Source organism: Branchiostoma belcheri, unplaced genomic scaffold, assembly GCF_001625305.1.
Source record: "Branchiostoma belcheri isolate BF01 breed outbred unplaced genomic scaffold, Haploidv18h27 scaffold94, whole genome shotgun sequence".
Lineage (NCBI taxonomy): Eukaryota > Metazoa > Chordata > Leptocardii > Amphioxiformes > Branchiostomatidae > Branchiostoma > Branchiostoma belcheri.
Genome location: NW_017804620.1, coordinates 1290620 through 1311925, shown reverse-complemented (window position 1 = coordinate 1311925; position 21306 = coordinate 1290620). Strand labels below are relative to the sequence as shown.

General features: G+C 40.6%; 2 protein-coding genes across 2 annotated transcripts in view; one reads left to right on the top strand and one right to left on the bottom strand.

Annotated features, from left to right (window-relative positions):
• The window catches only part of LOC109461632 (probable aminopeptidase NPEPL1), a 29854-nt gene extending 20021 nt beyond the window's left edge, over nucleotides 1-9833 (top strand). The window contains exons 6-12 of the mRNA XM_019758012.1: nucleotides 3197-3274; nucleotides 4040-4140; nucleotides 4371-4425; nucleotides 4950-5062; nucleotides 6378-6510; nucleotides 7231-7341; nucleotides 9204-9833. Of these exons, the coding sequence (XP_019613571.1) occupies nucleotides 3197-3274; nucleotides 4040-4140; nucleotides 4371-4425; nucleotides 4950-5062; nucleotides 6378-6510; nucleotides 7231-7341; nucleotides 9204-9350 (738 nt within the window). The 3' untranslated portion in view covers nucleotides 9351-9833. The remainder of the gene's footprint in view (nucleotides 1-3196; nucleotides 3275-4039; nucleotides 4141-4370; nucleotides 4426-4949; nucleotides 5063-6377; nucleotides 6511-7230; nucleotides 7342-9203) is intronic.
• Nucleotides 9834-11499: 1666 nt separating this feature from the next.
• Nucleotides 11500-16534, bottom strand: LOC109461636 (coactosin-like protein). The gene is made up of 4 exons (XM_019758016.1): nucleotides 16340-16534; nucleotides 15401-15483; nucleotides 13452-13609; nucleotides 11500-12176 (listed from the first exon to the last, which is right to left on the bottom strand). The coding sequence occupies exons 1-4, from the start codon at nucleotides 16417-16419 to the stop codon at nucleotides 12063-12065; spliced, it is 435 nt and encodes a 144-aa protein (XP_019613575.1). The 5' UTR covers nucleotides 16420-16534; the 3' UTR covers nucleotides 11500-12062.
• Nucleotides 16535-21306: the final 4772 nt, after the last annotated feature.

The following is a 21306-nucleotide window of genomic DNA, read 5'->3' as shown; positions in this document are numbered from 1 at the left end:
GTAAAATTTGGGAATGAGAAAAAGCTGTCATTATGACCAGATGGCCGGCTTATAGAGGTGGTCACTGATCATGACTAAGAGACATTTTCTACACAACCAAGTCTTTTATTCAGCTGACGTTTCGGTGACCGTCTGTCACCTTCTCAGGGCAATTGTCGGACTTCACATTGCATTGCAGCACAGGTGTGAGGTGTCGCTGCTACACAGCATTCCCAAATGCATCATGGTTACAGGGAACTGTATCACTATAATGCCAAACAAAGGAGTTGCATATATACAAAATTGTGGTCAGTTATGAGATCAAAGCATTTACAGAGAACACAGAGAACAGGTCCACGGTTGCCCTGAGGAAGGTGAGAGACAGTCACCGAAATGTTGAATAAAAGACTTGTGTAAAGAGAGTCTCTCTCTACTCAGTGACTTACTAACCTGATGAAACTATTCACGGAGAGGTGGTCACTTTTGCAAGTTTGACTGTATACTAGACAATGTGTTTAAAATACTGGAAACAGTCTGACATCAAGACTATGCTTTAAGAAGGACATTACAAAATGTATATCCTTGGTAAATTATGAAAATATTACAAGTTTAGTTTTCAATACTATAACCCATCCACTAGTGATTTTTTAAGTTTCAAAAGTTCTGCAATTTTTTCGTAACCTTTTTAGTAGACCAACAAAATGCCTACTACTGGTTAGCATGCTAGGGTTGGCTTGTAACATGATCTCCAAGAAGCAACTGTGGTAGAAAATTGTGGGCTTGCTTGTCATGGCCTCATCTGCCCTAGATAAGGAGGTATCAGGAGACCTCCTAAGAATAAATAGAGCATGTGTCTGGCTTCTGGTGTTGCTAAATGATTTATCCCCTGACCAGAGGGCCTACATTTGTACCAGAGTCCACCCAACTGCACTGTGAGTGTGAGGGTCTCCCAAGGATTAGCTGGCTAATCCAGCGTGTAATTAAGACATGTGAAGCCTTTCTTGAGGCATATACAATGCACATGAAATTTTCACTTCTTCCAGTTGAATAAAATAGAATCTACTCTCTGACAACTATTGGAAACTTTGTACCAAACTACCAGAATCAATGTAATTCAAAAATGACTACCATGTTGGATGATGGTAAACGCTTTCAGCACTGCACAGGGGGAAGGGAAGATTGTCCTTCATAACATGGAGAGCATGAATGGGCACTACAAAAAGGCTGCAGGAAAATTGTTCCCTGTGCCACTTCATACCTGTAGGATAACTCTTGTCAGAATCAATATGCAAAGTGAGCCAATTTTAGTAGCATTGTGCTCAGTAAAAAGTTTCAAACCTCCTCCCAGATCTAGAGGTATAAATTGAAGGGGATTCATTCCTCAAGCTAACCAACATCTTGCACACACAGTACAGTCGTCCCTCAGTAAGACATCTGCAGCCGCATAGTTTGTTCCCGTTTAGAAACTTCTCGTAACATGACTGTAAGGGTAAACTTCTATGCAGCAGAGAAAAACCCAATGCTCCATTATAAAAATTTGACTATACAATATGTATATGCTGCTCAGCTGTGTGGGCAAACACTACATCCTTGTTGCTAACACTTTTATTATTAGATTTGCAGTTAAATTGCTTTTTTTTTGTGTTTCAAGTCACCGCATTTCAAATGCAGATTGCCCACCATCTTGACCACGCCAGAACCGCTGCAACTGCGCCAGAAATTTTGCTTAAGAAGGAACTCAAAAAGTTTATACAACGTGGAATCTAGGCAGAAATATAGACCAACGACAGAAGAAAACGAATACATCTGATGTAACAGTTTAACGTTAGGGCAATATTAGAAGTAGCTTATATTAGGCCATCTGTGACAGTTTCAACAAATTATATCCTTTTAGGATCTATTTTGCCAGATAGGACTGATTTCCTCTGTGAACATGTTTGAGTGGCCAGGATTTAGCTCCCGTTGCGTGAAGGCTGATATTTTGCGGGTTGTAACATTCACTAAAAAGACTGTGATCCCACTCGCCATTCAACTTTCGAGCGTAAAGTTAGTAACTTGGGGGAAAACATGTAACTGCGTGTTTTCTATTCATATTGATTGGCAATGTATTCACAGCATCTTACAAGGTCCATGTCTAATGATATTATAGGCTGATCGGTTATTTTTGTGGTACTTTGCATCACACCAGGCATCGGAAGCCAATCCATTTTGTGTTCACACTCGCGGTTACGCCTGATCCCGCCGCAAGTGTCTTGAACTACCTCCTCGAGGTGGATTACTTTTGGATCGGGATGGGAGAAAATCAATCTGGATTTGAGTGTTCACACTGCAAAAACTGATCTGGATTGACTGAATTTCAATAATTTCGATCGGGGTCCGTGGTCAATCCGGATCCATCTTTTTGAAGGTGAACGGGGTCTACAAACAGAGAAGTTGACCTACCTAATAAGAAAGGCCAGTTAAACCTTGGCCACCCTTTGGCCAGTGTAACTCACCAGCTAAGAGTCCATGTAGTGTTGTAACAAACCACACCTTTTGAAAAAGAGAAGGGGCATGCCCTGGTGTGCGATGGTCCAAATACTAGTACTTATCTGATTATTCACTACGGACAAGAGTAGTGTGAAATTCACACTGATGGAGATCCTAAAACAAACAAACAAACAAACAAACTACAGTCAACACAACAGATATAACAGCAAAACCAATGGTAAACAGAGCGTAACTTGGAAAATTCCAACTATTATGCATAATTATGCATAAGCCTGAGAACAGTTATGCATAATTATGCATAAGCCTGAGAACAGTTATGCATAATTATGCATAAGCCTGAGAACAGTTATGCATAATTATGCATAACCCTTGGAAGCCTTATGAACAATTATGCATAACTGTTTGAAGCATTATGCATAACTCTTGACCATTATGCATAATTATGCATAACCTTCAAACCCTTATGCATAATTATGCATAATTATGCATAATTATGCATAATGTTGCAAATTTAGATTAATCCCCAGGGGGCAATCGATGGTGGCTACGTATTTCTTACATCATTTTTACCTATAGTTTGCAATTTTAGCCCATCAGGGTGTAAGGTGGCTGAGATATGGGAGGCCAGTCCGGAATTAAACTGGAAGTCCGGAATTAAACTGGAGGCTGTTAATAAATAATACAAATGATACACATATTTGTTCCACAATTATTCTGTACTGTACAGACTGCTATGCCAGGCATGAAGAGAGACTGTGGAGGTGCTGCTGCTATTCTGGGGGCATTTTGTGCTGCTGTCCTGCAGGTAAGGACTGTGACATTTTCTCCATTATTTCCCACTCTGATGAACAATTTAAGTCAGAGTTTAGGGGTGTTTCTATTCTCTAACATCATTCATTTTCACCAACTGCAGGTATGACTTCTTCCAATGTTTTGTTTGAGTTTGATGGATCGCGTATGTAGTAGTAGTAGTAGACTGGTTTATTAGAACTTTAGTTGTTACATGAATGCCTCCTGGCAGCCGTGACGGGCTGAATTGTGAGGCGATTTTACAAACTTGTCAGTCTACAAAAATGTGTAACTTAAGAAGTTAACACATTTACAGTTAAAATCGTTACGATATAATACAATGTTAAAATTGCCGTGTTCAACCATTAAAAATTCTAAGGACAATTACTCAAGTGCTATATAAAGCAATATTCATATGTAGCAATGTCTGGCAGGGATCAGTTATAAATTACTTTTAGACATGCTTATAAAATACAAATGCATAATTGTACATGTACATGTACATGTACTACATCTACATGTAGTAGACTCAAATTCAATTCACGAAAAGATAATTCTGAAGTTGATGCTCGGGAGACGTGTGTAACCCACAGCCATCTGTGGCATGTGTACTCATGACTGCAGTCGTAAACCAGGATTGCCATAAGAAATGCAACTCAAAATACATCCCCAAATCTTCTATAGGATGGCTAGTTTGTCTGGCCAATTTCAATGTAATATGACATATATGAGATTAGTACATGTGTATACATTGTACATGTATGTGTCTCCATCCATGCAGGGCTTCCAGGACAACCTTCATGCAGTCTTCTGTCTGGCAGAGAACGCCGTGGGTCCACTCGCCACACGACCAGACGACATCCACAAACTCTACTCAGGACGGTAGGACTCCAGTCTGTTACAGTTTAAACTAAAACAAGAGTACTTTATTTTATCTTCCCCAGAAATAACAAATGCCAACATACAACATGATTGAATAGAAGTTATACATGTGCCAGTGCAGATTACATTGTACATATCCATGTAGGTACAGAAGACATAAAAAATACACGTACCTGCACAGTTATTATTTTACCTGTGCAAGTTGTATAACCAATTCTGAAATGTTGTAGGACTGTGGAGATAAACAACACGGATGCTGAAGGCCGCTTGGTCCTCGGTGATGGGGTAAGTTTTTCTTATTTTTGCTGCAAAGTTTTTACAAGACGATGTAATCAAGATAAAGAATGACAAAAGCTTATCTGCACCTGTTCTGATGTTACCCCAGCCATGTACATGTACATGTACTGTGTACTGTGCTCCAGTATTCTACCCAGCGTCTGTCTTTCTGTCATTTGACAGAATTTTCCCAATCCGTCATCTTTGACAAAAATCAATGTGTATAAAGATATGGAAAGAGATGCCTACCAGTCAAATTTGCTCCTCAAAATGCAGGAAATACATGTAGCATTTCAAAGGGCCAAGATGTTGAAGTTTTCCTGGAGGAGAATCCCCCCCCCCAGCCCCCTAGGTTTGTCATGACTTCAGCACTTGACATGATGTTACAGTACATCAAAAATGATAATAATATTATTATATAATAATAGAGACTTTGTACATGATTACTAAGTCTTTTATACACTTAAGTGTAATGATTTTGCAACAATCAATGTCCTGTGCATGAATAAACTGGATGAATGATGTCATGTCAGGTGGCCTATGCTGCCAAGGATCTTCAGGCAGACATCATAGTGGACATGGCTACCCTGACTGGTGCTCAGGGCATCTCTGTGGGGAAATACCACGCCGCCATCCTTACCAACAAGTAAGGGTCTCGTACTGTACAGTGTAGACACTAGATAGATGCCTACTACAGCACTCCTTATACTACTTCTTTGCTACTGCCAAACCCCACTAAAGCCCCGGTCACAACCCGCCGTACGTGCCTTTTGACCATACTTTTTTTGGGAGGCCACGTCTGCTACGTTTTTCAGAAAACGTAGGGTGACCGGCCGAGGGAGTAGGTCACTCGCACGGTTGCACAAGGTGGCAAATGGATACTGCCTGACCAATTTGATACTGTCTGTTGCTTGGAGATTAACTCGCACGCACGGGTGGTGAATCCGCAGACCGCACGCAGAAAAAGTTTTACATGCACTTAAAGTTCTACGGCGTGTCTGCGTGCTCCAAAATCCGTAGGACTCCGTACAGAGGCTGTACTCACCACGCACGGATGCCCTACGTTTGCCCATGTTTTTGCACGCAGAAGCACGTACGGTGGGTTGTGACCAAGGCTTAAATAAGATGGAACAAGACATTTCACTCGATGCATCTTTACTTAAAGATGATTGTCCCTCCCCATGTGCATGCAATGTACATGTAGATACAGTTATATAACTTCCTTGGTTTGATGTAGGGAGGATCCAACCAGTGCGAGGGCCAGGGAGAAATTGCCCAGTAGACATTACAGTACAAAATGTATTGATTCATAGTTTTGATGCAGCATTGCTGTTGACATGTGTTTCATTTCATTTATTTCGAAGCCTTTTAGCCCTGCAGGGATAGTCTTTCAAGGCTCAAACATTAAAATTACATAATCACATACATGGAAAATACAGTGAATACATTTAAAAACACATGAATACACCAAAACATCAACAATGAACACACAAGTCGATATTAACAATTTAAAAACTAGAGGTTGAGGCTATCGCAAACACTGTTTGTGATCATAGCTTTTTTAAACCTGAGTAGGTTACTCAGTGTCTTAACGTGATATGGTAGATTGTTCCACAGCAATATTGCATGATACAGGAATGAACGTTTCTTACTGTTCATCTTACGTCTGGGTAATCTTAAGTTGTTCTGTGCAGAAGATCTGGTATTGTGAATGTGAGATACATGAACAGGCACAAGGGAGTTGTAGATATACTGTGGTTTGTGACTTGTAACAATCTTAAAGAACATTACCAACATGCTAATGGAAAATCTCTCTCTCACAGTTGGCCAACCAAGATCAATATGCAATGTGTTGAGTCTGGTTTGGTGATGGGTCTTCCACAGTGCCTGTACATCTATAGTTGCACCAAACCTCAGTATCACTGTAACCTTGTGTTCCTGTGACTGCTTTTGTGTTCCAGTGAGCAGTGGGAACAGGCGTGTGTAACAGCAGGGCGCAAGTCAGGTGATCTGGTGCACCCCCTACCGTACTGCCCAGAACTGCACTTCAGCGAGTTCAATAGTGCTGTTGCTGATATGAAGAACTCAGTAGCTGTGAGTGGCAATTTCCTCAGTCATTTCATATGTAGCAGACTTCTATTTTATTATTAACTTCATGATAATGCAAGTAATGCACTTGTTAAATCTGATCAGATTTTATGTCCCTTGCCAGCAGTCAACCCCAGAAAAGCTTGGGTCAGCATGTTGTTGCTAGGGTGAGTCAGATAACCAGCAACACACCACTTTTTCCTAAGCATTAGGCCACGCCGACTTAATTTTATGGATGACGTCCTCTGAAGACCACCAAACTAGTGCGCGCGGGCGAAAAAAAAGAGAAAAACCCTGCCCCAAATAAAAATGCTACTAAACCACAGGAATACAAAGCCAGTATAATTGTGAATTTGGCGCATTACATAGCGACGTATACGACAGGCCAGCACATGCTGGATTTTTGCAGAATTTATGAATCGGCACTGTACGTATGTACTGAGTTCTTGAGTCGCGGAGCTTCGGTAGCCTGCGTGCCGTCCTCCAGAGCCTAAAGCCAGGCCAGAGCCTCGGAGGACCTTTTTTTGGGGGCAAAAATCAATGCGCGCGCGGATGTCATTATTAAGTCGGTGTGGCCTTACATATAAACTATACAGTACTGTTAACTTTGTACTGTAAGCTCTAAGCTAAATTTCATAGCAGGATTTTTAAAAGAATATGATATACATTGTACATGTAGCTGATAACAGTATTTTCTAAGAATGTACTGTAATTGTTCTTTAACAGGACAGGAACAATGCACAGAGCTCATGTGCAGGACTCTTCATTGGTGCCCATCTGGGATTTGACTGGCCAGGGGTGTGGCTTCATATAGACATGGCAGCACCAGCACATTCTGTAAGTCCCACTCACCAACAGGAATACACTAAAGTCCACATGTCTGATTAAACTAGATTGAGATCCTTTTTTCTGCATATCTGCACTAGCCTGGGTTCCAGACCCATAGCACACTGGACACAAAATATCTCAGTGAGCCTGGGTCTGGTAGGGCCAGATAGACCTGCCACTCGAACGCTCAGTATCTGAGCGTAAGGCCCCATTGGTGGAACAGCAGGAAGCAATTTTACACCTCTGCTATGATTGGTTAAAAACTCCCAGCTGTGTGTTTGAATCTTCATAAGCAGATAAGATAAAACTGTAGATAAGGTGTATTTTGTCCTGGTGTGTTAGAGGACTGTTACCTAAACAAACAGAAAAGCCTGGGTTGTACACTACTTCTACTGTTAAATTAAGTTCTGCTGTTATTTTGGAAAATAAACTCCAAATACATCTAGAAAATTGACTGGTTTTAACTGTTGAACCCAAGATTGTCTCCTGCTGACCAATGGTGGTGCCATGTAACAGGCTCCTCCTTATGCTGGAGAGCCTTTTCCAAGGCCTCCGCCAGACCCAGGCTCACTGAGATACTTTGTGTCCAGTGTGCTATGGGTCTGGAACCCAGGCTATATCTGCACTGGTGAAGGTAGGATTGGATATAACCTTCACTTGACAAATTTTACCTGCACTGCTTTGCATGAAAAGTATGAAGAATGCATCAAACTGCAAACTGTTAAAGAACCATTTGAATTCTTTATTTACATGTCGCATTTCACAGGTTGTAAGACTCAAAATATCAGTTACTGTACATACAGCAAACAAAAATCCTCAACACATGTATACCCAGTACATGATCAGAAATACCTGCACAGCTCCAATTTTACCTGCTCTATAAACCTGCATGAACATTTGTACAGGTGGTATTTGGGGCCTGCTAGAACTGTACATTGTATATAACCTCACAACTTCACCGTCCAAATTCCTTGTTCGATATCTTTTTAAAGTGACAGTTTCTTTTCCCAAGCTTTGGAATTCCCTCCCTGACAAGTGTTTCCCACCAACCTACAATCTACAGGCTTTCAAATCAAACGTTCACCGCCATCTCCTGACATAGCCATGTTTCTCTCATATTTCTAGTTCATTGCCTAGAAGTGGTCGTATAGGCCTTGCATTGAACCACTCCGTTAAAAAAAAAAGCTTGCCTTCGTATGGTATTGTTGTTTTAAGGGCAGACACCACATTTGCGTTGCGCAGTAGAGGCCAAAAAATGGGAACACGATTGTAGTGCCTAGTTAATACCTTTGAAAATCCTTTTTTCTCTTGAAAGTTTTGGTCCATTTTGGAGATTTGGGGGCTGGAAGGCACAGGTACCGGTAGGGTCTAAACTTTCCTACATTGGTCATTATGGTCATGTTTTGTTTATTTCACCAGTTTAGTGGGCGTAGTGAGAGATGTCAGTGGTTAGGTCTTGTCTGGCCAGGCGGATTGATACCATGGAAAATGTAGGTCAAAGTTGAGGTTTTGTTACTATCATCAGCTGTGGTGGGAATTTGAGGTGGTCGACCCCCTGTTTCCTTTCTATTTTTGGGAATCAGACCCTTGTGGCTACCTGGTGCCGAAAAATTTTTGAGATTGAAGTATGGGCAAGTACTTTCATGAGGACTTCTAAGTGTATTTAACCATGTATTCCTATGGACAAATCTAATACTAGTAGTACTGTCTGCCCTGAAATGACTTTGTTTCTGATGACTGCTGAATGTCAGTTATTGTGCCCTTCCTGCAGGGTGAGCGAGCTACTAAACTTGTTTTTATATGGTATTGTTGTTTTTAATGACTTTGTTTCTGATGACTGCTGAATGTGAGTTCTTGTACCCTTCCTGCAGGGTGAGCGAGCGACTGGCTATGGTGTAGCCTTACTGCTGGCTCTGTTTGGCCGGGCATCAGAAACAGACCTGCTGCAGGCTGTGTCTCCACTGGGGCCTGTACAGGACAGGCAGGAAAACGCCTGCAAGAAACGCAAACTGGTGTGATCATGAGAGTCCACTCTTCAATATGGACATGGATGACACTGTTGTCCAAAGTCTTCCCAATTTTCATAAAATTTGAAATATTTGTTTAGAAATTGATTAAATAATGGAATTTAACTCTTACTGTTACAGTAGTACTTCATAGATTTTGTGGTTTTGTTTCTTCTTGAAGAAATTGTATTAGAAAATTGCAAAAACACCTGAATTTACGAGCGTATAGATGTACCAAATCATGGCAGATAATTGTGCAGTGTATCAATGACTTCCACCCGGCAGGATAGTACAATGTACATGTAAGAATACATGTACAATTATGTAACGTTACATGGACTTATTTACACCAGGAAAATTGGACACCAAACCCTGCTCTTCAAAGGATTACTAGTATTCCAAACTATATTTTCAACAATGAATAATGGCATAGATAGTGGCCAATAATTCGAGGTTTGCACCAAACATACACCCTTGTCCTACATGTATTACAGACCAAGACACCATCAAAAATCAGTCAGAATGTCTGACTTTCACCTGCTCTGCAGCTATTTCCTGCAATATAAGAACCATCAACCCAGATAGGAGTGGTAGCCTACATGTAGATCTGACTATGTGTTGTGTAGATCAGCATATGACAGTAAGAATACAATGTATGAGTTTCACTACGTTACATTGTGTATTTGGGTCATTTTGTGTTTGTTTTTTTGTGTGTAAGAGATATGACCATTTAGTCATTAAGGAATCCAAGCAGATTATTTCTGACTGTATTGTGCTGTCATCCCTTTCTGATGTGTTACACCTGTACTGAACTATGCCTGTTTATATATAGCCTTGTTCATGTGAAGTCACCCAAACCGCGATTCGGGTAACTCACATTCCTCACATCTGGTCCACGTGCCATACATTCCTTTCAAACCGTGTCCGATCGCCTGAGCTACATTATATTGTTGTTTGATGAAAACAAGCAAGGTAGTGTGTTATTAATGACAGAGGTCAACGACCTGCTTGTTGATGCCCCCCTCCCAGCGTATCTTGGTCGAATGCCGACGTGGTCCCGCCAGAGGTGGTGAAGCTCGCCCTAGAACGGACACATTATTTGACCATTACTGCTTTTTAAGTTGCTGCCACGTAAAAGTTGGTATTGCATATAAATAAAGAAATATCACCCCGTAATCCATGACCAGGCGAAGTTACATTGAAATCACATTGCGTTCAGACGCAAATCGCGATGCGGGAAAACCGATTTGAAACCACCTCTAGAAGTGGCTTGCGATCGAGACGCTTTCAATGTGATTTGGAGCGTTCAGATGGGGCCACTTGAAACCGGCTTCGGGGTAAACCACATGTAAAGCGCCTTCACTGATTTCACATGAACACGGCCTATGTTAAACCTAAAATTTGGTGCTAAGTCTCCAGCACTAGGTTTACTTACTTTTTAACCCTTAAAGCACTGGTTAACAGGAAAGAACACCATGGATGTACTTGGTATAGGACAGATAAAAAGTCTAGTGTAACTCGTGCTTAAGACAAGACTGACATAGGAGTTGACTGTCATTTTGAAATTGTAGCTGAAATTTATGTTCCTACAGTGAAATGAAATTGTGACTTACCCAATTTTTTGGTTGACTTCTTCAATGCTGTTCATGAAATAGATGTGTCTACATTTGTACTTTTGGTACATGATGTCAAGCAGTGGGTCCTTGCTGTGCTTCCATTTAAAAATTTGAAGTAAAGCCACACCAAATTAATTTCTTGGTTAACGGATTTGCCCGCTTCATTTTTTTCTTATTTGCAAAAAAAATTGAGAATAAACTGCCAAATGTTCACATTTTGCCCTGAACAGTTGAAAACAGTCCTTTTCTTCCTAGTTGTTAGAGTTATTCCATCTTTCAATGCAGTGGTATCATTAAAAGTTCAAAATTCATTGTTTAAATTTTGAACCAGCCTGGTGTGTTGACTTCATGGCTCCTATCGTACTATTTTGGGCCATAATAGTATGCCTAGGCCTGTTTTTATTTTCATTTTTTTCGCCCGCCCACTCATTATTCTTCTAGAAAAATCCGTTAACCAAGAAATTAAATTGGTGTGGCCTAAAACATTGAATAAAACTTTAAACCCCACCCCCATGCACACACACTTAGAATGTTTACGATAAGCCCATGTAGTCTGGAATGTTTTATTGTCATTACTCTCAGATGCATCAAATTGTATTACAAAGTTGTTAACAAAGACTTTCTAAAGTTGTAAATGAGCTGACAAATTCATTACATTTGTGGACCTTTCTTTGGGTCCAATTCACCCAGAGCAGTGGTCTGAAAGTAGAGCTCTACCAGGGACCAACAGGGGCACTGTACCTGCAAAGTTTGACACAAAAAGATCTGCAGCAGTAGAAATCAATTGCAGGAAAGCCTTTCAGATATGAACGTAAATTTGGTCAAAGTACATGTAGGATCCGACCTGCATTGCCTTACATTAGCATCCATTTTCCCAATGCATTTACTACATTCTCCACCTTCGCTCTTCTACATGTATCATGATTTTAGAGACGTTTTCTACTATCTTCAGACTGACAATTGTGAGACCATTTGTACTACCACAGTGACTACAGGTTGCTATATTTCATACCCTAGTATAGTATTCGTGTTGTTATTGGAAGGACTTTTTATGATAACAAGGTTTTAAAACATGTTCTGAATCTCCCAGTTCTGAATGGCCCAGTCGTCAGTCGCGGACCCCTGTGCCGTAGTTGGCGCCTCCAGCCTTCTTGACTTCACCCATGATAAAGTCCAGGTCTATGTCAGCCAGGTCACTGGTCATAATCTCTGTAGCGATGCTCTGGAACAGATACATGTACAAACCATTGTTAGAACTGTCAAATGTACACGTGTATGTCATATATAAATGGTTGAGAGGTTTATCTGTGACAAAATAATCTTTTTGATGGCTTTTGACAGATCACGTTTACAACTTTACAGTGTATGACTATTCCAACATCTAAATTTTCTTTTTCTTTCCTTCTTTCTTTTCTTTCTTTCTTTCTTTCTTTCTTTCTTTCTTTCTTTCTTTCTTTCTTTCTTTCTTTCTTTCTTTCTTTCTCTTTCTTTCTTTCTTTCTTCAGTGAATGGTTTTAAACTTTCAGTTAACTAATATACTAGAAATGCGAATCTCAGAGCAAGTCAGGGTCGATTCCAAGAGCCCTGCTGGTGTGTACAAGTATGGAATAAAACCATTATCCGTTATCAAAGAAAAGGTGTAAAACTTTTAAAGTCCGACTTTTAACTCAAGTTGTGCCATCTCTACGTAACTATCCCTTTCTGGCAGGACCCAGAAATATTACTGAGGTTGAGAACAAAACAGTTCTGGTTCAGATGAAGCTGGTCTATGAGGAAAACTAATAATAATTAATGGTTTATTGTCAACTTGTATCTTGTCCACAGCCTGCAGCCAAGTGTTTGGCTGAATTGGTGTAAGGGCATCACAACAATTGTATTCAACGTCAAAAATATGGTAAACACGCTAGAATTACCAGAGATGCACAAAAACGCATTAAAATAACAGTTTAAACAGCAATAAGTATAAATCGACTAAAAGCTAACATTGCACTTGAAGTAGTCTAGTAAAGCGAGGAGTTACACAATCTGACGATGTGTGGGCTACAGCTACATGTATTGTTAAGTGAACAGTTCTAGCGAAGATTGTCCAGATGGTTACAACTAATACAAGTCATGCCCGTAGCCAGGATTTTGCATGGGGGGGGGGAGGGTTCTTCCCAGTGCTTGAGGAACCAGCGAGCGCCGTAGGGGCGAGGCGAGGCACGAAGGCGCGAGGTTCATAGGGGGGTCCGGGGGCATGCTCCCACGTAAAATTTGGAAAAAATGAACCTTCTGAAATGGCATTTCCTGCGTTTTTGAGAGGATTTCAAAGAAAAAATCAGAGATTACTTTTTATTCAATGACAAAGTAGGCAGTTTTTATACGATTCCAGCCCCGCTGGTGATACAAATCAGTCCATCTAAAGAAAAATCTTTGACCTTTACATAAAAAGTGGACCAAAAAGTAGACCTTTGAGCCTTGGCTACGGGCATGCAAGTTGCAGTATGGCGATGCCCACCTGTATGACCTGTTTGACCAGTGCTTTGTCCGTCCCAGTCTTCGCCCTCTTCAGCGGGCTGACGTTCTCTCCCACCCACGTGATGAGGATGAATTTGCTCCGTTTGCTCAGCTCGTCTCCGGCCGTCACGCGGAGGAACCCGAAAATCCGCCCGTCATCTGCAGAAATGGAGACAAAAGGTGTACACATGGTTGTGTCCCCGAGTCGTACACAGGATAAACCCGCCCACATGTCGGACTGGGATCCGCTATGTAGAAATCTAAGAGGATTGTTAGATACATTGTTTATTTTGCATTGATTTTAGATCAGGCTCTTTAGATAACTGTTGACTGTGATTGGAACTTTTAAAGCTGTGACAACTTTTGTTAGGCCACACCGATTTAATTTTATGGATGACATCCGCGCGCGCATTGATTTTCGCCTATTCTAAAAAAAAAAGATAACGTCTATTGAGGCTCTGGCCTGGCTCTAGGCCTGGGTAGTCCATGGTGGTCAGCAACAATACGGAGCCGGATACCCAGGCTACCGAAGCTCCACGACTCAAGAACTCAGTACATACGTACAGTGTCGATTCATGAATTCCGCAAAAACCCAGCATGTGCCGGCCTGTCGTATACGTCGCTATGTAATGCGCCAAATTCACAATACCGGCTTTGTATTCCTAGTGGTTTAGTCGCATTCTTATTTTTGGCCGGATTTTTCTCTTTTTTTCGCCCGCGCGCACTAGTTTGGGGGTCTTCAGAGGATGTCATCCATAAAATTAAGTCGGTGTGGCCTTATATAAATATTTGTCAATTCTTGTGAACAAACACCTCCTTTATGAGTTTTGAGGCAGCTTGGATCAATCGGTATTCTGCGAGTAGAAGCGATCGCTGTGCGCATGTCGCATTCGCCTCATACCGACGTGACTCATACCGACCACCGTTAGGCAGCGGCGTTATTCCGGGAGCGACGGGAGTTATGCCCCGTAGGGACGGTTTGTGCCGCCCCACAAGGCTGCGAAGGACGGTTTACACGTGCGTCGTTTATATGTGTCAGGCGTGGAACGTGCGCGTTTTGTGCGACAGATTTTTTTAGCGTGTAAACAACCTGTGCCGCGCGTCATTTTTCTGTGGCACATCCAGGAGGGGGCGTAGGTTCAATGTTTACACGCTAAAAAAATCTGTCGCACAAAACGCGCACGTTCTACGCCTGATACATATAAACGACGCACGTGTAAACCGGGCCTAACATGGGACGCAGTCTTGGTGTTCTACTGTACTGTATCACTTCAGACGTTGACCAGATGACCTTACTCCAGAACTAATTGCCCTTTCTTTATGCATGTTCTTTACCCATTAATATTAATAACAATAATAATAGTACCAATAAAAAACAGGACGGCCTTAAAAAAACAAGAAAAAACTGAATGACAACCTAAGAACCGTTAACAATTATCTGCTATTTTGGTTTCATATGTAATCAAATACTAACTTGTTTTATTACCTTCAGTATAGATTGTATTTTATTTGATTATATTTCGTTTTTGCTCTGATGATCTGTCCAACTCCGACTTTGAGTTGCGTTATCAATTTCTTTGTTAAACCAAATAAATATTTTGTTGTATACTTTGTTGTATAATTCATATTTTGACTACCACTCTGATTTTGAGTTTAGCTTATGTACTATTCTATCTTTTCACTCTATTGCATAATTTGTTGTACATTTCCGTCCTTTTATTTTGTATACGTAGTATTTTAATGTGGACTCAAGAGTTCCAAATAAATCAAACCAAACCTTACCTATCAGTTACCTATCGAGCGCTGCTCCATCCACATCCCGTAAAAGTCGTTAATTTGAGCCGAAGCAATTTAAAACGACATACTACAATATATTGTACTATACAAAAACCAAATAACAAACGATGAAGGTATGAGATCTTTGACTTCTAGTTTTAAAGATGTCCTTACCGTTGAATTGTTCCCTAAAGCCGTCAAACTCGGCCCCTGAGCTCAGGTGTACCAGGTTGTTCTCCTGGTAGCCGAACGTGGCCCTGCAGTAGCACAGGAAGGATGACGGTCAGGAAATCGCAACAAACACGGCGAACTAGCACCATACATGGGCATTTAAAGACACACCAATTTAATTTGCTGTTTCCCGGACTTTTTCAGAAAAGGGCGAAATTTAAAAAAAAAAAAACAGGCCCAGGCACCCCGTGCAGTGATAGCCGGAAATGGTACAATATGAGCTATGAGGTCAACATACCAGGCTGGTTTATAATTAAAACAATATATTTTGAAGTTTGAATGGAACAAAGTTGCATTGTTACATTAAAAAACTTTAACAACTAGGGAGAAGAGGACTTAGTTCAACCGTTCGAGCCAAAATATGTCTTTTATTGTGCATTTTGCAGTTGATTTAGAACCTAAAAATTCTTCTTTTTTTTGCAAATCAGAAACAAAATGGACAGGGCGAATCCGAGAAACAACAAATTAAATTGGCGTGGCCGTGGCCTAACAACAGTCTAACATCAATGTGAGTAACGTCCGATTTCCGCTTTAGCACGAAATTCATACTTCGTGACGCGGCTGCTGGGATCAAACAACGCGTTGTGTAATGATATGCACGCCTTGTATAAACACAGAACCTCCCCCAGCTGGTCCGCTACATTAGATACATAAATGCAATAATTTGCGGATCTGGGTGTGCCCGTGTAGGCAGAAACAGACACGGCGCAGAAAAGGCGTCCTTTACGACAGGATTTTCTGGAACACATCAAGGTGACGTCATTAACATGTTTCAGTGGGCAAAACCTGCGTTAACGATCCGGTCACATGCTGTACAGGCCTAGTGCCAGGTGTCAAAGTACAGCCAGGTAACTTAACCTGCTCCACCATGTCACAACATACCATATAGTATCGCTGGAATCGTCACGAACATCTTGGTAAGCTTCTCTCATTGACTCCTTGTCCATGACAGTGGCCGGCATGTTGGTGGGGAAGTCTGGGCCCAGATGACGTGCGGAACAATGACCAGTGTGGAGTAGCCGACAAGCAAGTCTATATTTGGTTTTCTCTCACCGGTAGGATGATGTCACAGGGCGCGCCCATTTTATAAAGGGGGTGTGATAATGTACGTACGACGGAGAGGCCTGTGACGGCACAAAGTGCTATTGATAATACTGGAGCATGGTAGATGCATTTTAGTGACGCAGTCAAAGCAGCATTTCTTTAGAAATGGGGAAAATGGAAAGGAGACGGGTAGGTTGACAACAGAAATGCCAGTAACGTTATCTTGTACATACATGTAGCCACGACTGCACATGTGATTCACAAAACCACTTCCGCCATCTCATGACGACATGCTGTCTAGTCAGCCCATCTACACGTATCTACAATAATACGATACCGATAACTGGAACTAATGCTGGACATTGGTGACGACTTTAACATCATATCGAGTGGCTTGACTATATATTAACTACGGTCACTGAATTCTACAACTTGAATGAATGGTAGCCTCCTGTGCAGGCCTCGCGGCGGTGGAGAAGAGTTATTTTGTTATAGCCGGCTATCCTACAACCGGCCGGAAGAAAAGGTTCCATTCCGCGGGGCCTGCACAGGAGGCTAAATGAATGGTGCACACACTAATTCTTCCGTGAACGGGTTTTGAGGGTCCGAGAAATGACATAACATTCAGATGAGATATTAACATGGCTGAAAAGTGTAACAAGTTGTGCTTTTTTAGGTTCGTTCTCAAGTTGACTTCTATTGTACTTGACTTCCTGGCATCATCAGCACGCCCAAAGTGATGCGTCAGTAAGATTTGTCTTTCTGCCCAAATCAGTCATTTTCTGGAATGATCGGATATCCCAAACTAGCCTGGTTACCAAACCTGTTATAGCTCCCGAGTCCTACATCCTCTTCGCTCTATTTGCGGACAGGATGTAGGACTCGGGAGCTATAATAGGTTTGGTAACCAGGCTAATCCCAAACGAGATTTTCCACGGATACAAAGCCGCATTTTAGGGATTTCACCTTCTATTTGAAACGATCGGATCCTCAAGAATAAAAAAAATCGTTTTATGGGGATTTACTTATAATCTCCAAGCAGATGTTTAGGTGGCGCAAAAGACAGTATCAAATTGGCCAGGCAGTATCCATTGGCCAGACTGTAACCATTAGCCACTACGTCGTTTGCGCCACATTAACATCTGCTTGGAGATGAGATTTTTTCGGATATGCGATAAATCCTCGGCTGAGCTTCTGGTTTTCTTGGTTCTGGACATGCTTTTGACTTTGGGCTGTAGATATGTATATTTTGCAATCATGCAAACAGGGGTGTAAAATTGCATAATCAATATGCCACGATTCATCAGTGGTTAATGATGGGAATTTCATACTTGTGACATGTAATAATCGTTAGAGATGAGCATCATAACTTGTGTAAATGATTAGATTTTGGACCCCCTGGCGGCTTGTTCTGGTACTGCAGCTGAACTTCCGGTTTTGACATTTGCATAATTATTGATGGACATGTTAAATGGAATTCTGGCAAAGTATAAAACTTTGCAACATATGTAATTTGAGTTGAAATGACCAATGATTAAGAAAACAACATGCTTATTACCTTCGCCAAGAAGGTTATGTTTTCAGAGGCGTTCGTGTGTGTGTGTGTGTGTGTATGTATGTATGTATGTGTGTCTGTAAACACGATAACTTGAGAAGGCTTAAATGGATTGACTTGATATCTGGTAGGTGGCCTTGAGACCTGGAAATGATTAGATTTTGGACCCCCTAGCGGCTTGTTATGGTACTGCAGCTGAACTTCCGGTTTTGACATCTCATGATCTAGACATGCTAGGGTCACGAAATTTGGATTATAAGGAGCTCTTGTGCTGAGGAAGAGGTGGCATAAGTTTGGGCCCCCTAGCGGCTTGCTCTGGAACTGCAAGGGCATTTGTTTAATACTATTCAAAGGAAGATAACTCAAGATCCGTTTGACGTATGTAGGTAGCCCAAGTCCTGCTTCACACAATTGTGACAATTATGCAAATATGAATGTAATTTGCATGATTAATGATGAAATTCTTTGAATAAGTTGCATTACATTATAGGACTATTCTGTGGCATATGTAATTTCAAACATGAGAAACACAGGCAGCTATGGGTTCTATACATTAAGACCTAACTTGCATAATCAATGAGAAAATGTAATTCAGCAATGGTAACTGCGTGGAATTTTATACTAGTACTTAGGCCACACCAATTTAATTTGTTGGTTCTCGGATTTTTTCAGAAAAAATATGAAGCGACAATGCGAAAAAAAATAAAAACAGGTCTAGGCATCCTATTATAGGCTTAAATGCTACGGAATGAGCCATGAAGTCAACACAAAAGGCTGGGTTAAAATTTAAACATTGAATTTTGAACTTTTAATCAAACCACTACTGCAATGATAGATGGGAAGACTGTAACAACTAGGAAGAAAAGGACTTTCCTCAACTGTTGGGGGCAAAACATGAGCATTTTTCAGTTGATTCAAGACCAGAATCAATTTTTTTTTTTTTTTGCAAATCAGAAAAAAACGAAGAGGCGAATCCGAGAACCAACAAATTAAATTGGTGTGGCCTTAGGGTATTTGAAAGCTAAGTGAAGGTGAACATCATTAAACATAACTTCTTCAAATAAGGACCTCATTTGCATAAATTCTGAGGAAATACTAGAATGGCATTCTTTGTTACAATAAGACTGTCTTTTGGTTAAGAATATGATCAACTGATTTAATTCATGGAAATGAAGATCCTATTTGCATAACCATGGGGAATAATCTATAACTTCTCCGTCATTAAGGTTTCATTTGGCGAAGGTATGAGATCGTGGAATTCTAGTTAGAATCTTTTTTCCACATCCAACGAGACAAAATAAAGCAACAAAATTTACAAAAGTTCTAAATACATGTATATAATGGATGTTTTCGAAATCTTGTTTTAATATGATTAAAAATATATTCACCTCAAATGAGGATGACAAAATCATACATGTACAATGCATATCTGATGCAATGATACGATACACAACAGGAACACTACACAGCACGGTTACTCAAAGTGCAATTCAATCTCTGGAAAATTGCAAAATATTTTTTACACTCGACATTGACAAGAAAATGGAACATGGCTGACATACAAAATGTTCACATACAATCCAACTTGTTCACCAAACTCACTTCTTGTGAGCAAACAACAAATGAAAACTGTTCTTATTTGGTAATGTACAGTGTTCATGTTTCAAGAGTCATTTGGCTTGACATAAATGTATATAAAATACAACATGGTGTATTCCATATCACTATGGGTAAGGCCACACCGACTTAATTTTAAGGATGACATCCTCTGAAGACCCCCAAACTAGTGCGTGCAGGTGAATAAAAAAAAAAAATTCCGGCCAAAAATAATAATGGTACTTAACCACAGGAATGTTTAGCGACGTATACGACAAGTTGGCACATGCTGGCTTTTGGAGGAATTTATAAATCGGCACTGTACGTATGTACTGAGTTCTTGAGTCGTGGAGCTTCGGTAGCCTGGATGCCTGGCTCCGTATTGTCGCTAACTACCATGGACTACCCAGGCTTCGGTGGACGTGATTTTTAATTTTTTTTTAGAACAGGCGAAACTCAATGCACGCACGGATGTCATCCATAAAATTAAGTCGGTGTGGCCTAATGAGGAATTATACACCGTGAACATTATGTCATACCCACATGACATGTTGATGAGCCAGAGATGTAGAAATTTGTTATCCCTAAAAAATATTGTTCCCACATCAATTCCAATATTTGAATCACAAAGTCAAATTTCGAAAAGGGCGCATGCATTTGAATTATTCTATGGAACATTTGGAAGCCCATGTGATAAATGCTAGAATCTGGTGTGATACTGCTAGTTATCACATGAGCTGGAACACCTGTATTGAACGTTAGCATGGCCAGGTATTACATACTAGTAAAAGCTGTTTACTGTCATGTCTATTATACAGGTGCTTGCGGGCTAAAAAGTAAGAAATGGCAAAAGGTAGATATTCATAATCTCCAAGCAGATCCCTTGCGGTGACAAAAAGACAGTATCAAATTGGCCAGGTAGTATCCATTAGCCAGAGAAGGTAAAAAAAAGGCCATATATAAAAAGCTAACAATCATTCCCCCACAACCTCTGCTTGGAGAGTACATATTCCCACCTTGTGATAAAAATATCTTAAACTCATAAATATGTTAAATATTTGAAATGAATGTCCTATTATTTACATACAGATGTCACAAATAGATAATCCTCCATTTCCCAAATATGCAAATGATCATTTCATCTGTATGGGAAAGGGTGCTGACATGAGGATCAGAATACTTTTTGGCACTCACAATGTCGTGGCACAGGATGTAATGTACAAGCAATTATTAGTACTAAAATTAATCTCCACTACTTTATTCATTCTTTAAATATGAAGGCTAGGTTCAAACTGGTAACTACAAAAGTTTCCATGGAAAGAGAACAGTCATGTTGAACTTCTTATCCTGAAAAAATACAAAACAGATTCTAAGATACCCCTAATTCTGTACTAGATTGAAAAATCCTTGTTGCGGCCTAATATGCATGGGAGCACGTGCCTAAAAATAACCACAAGAATGGACAGAGTTTTTGTGTTGATATCGGTAATCTCACAAAGTTTGTTTTAGTTCGTACACTCTGACAACAGACGAGTGAAAAATCTGTTTGAATTTGACGCTTGTTTGGGGGTTGATGAGCGTGTCAAAAATGCAGGTTTTGCTTTTAAAACAACAGCTTTAGAGCAAGACGTGTAATCGTAAAAAGAGGACTTGT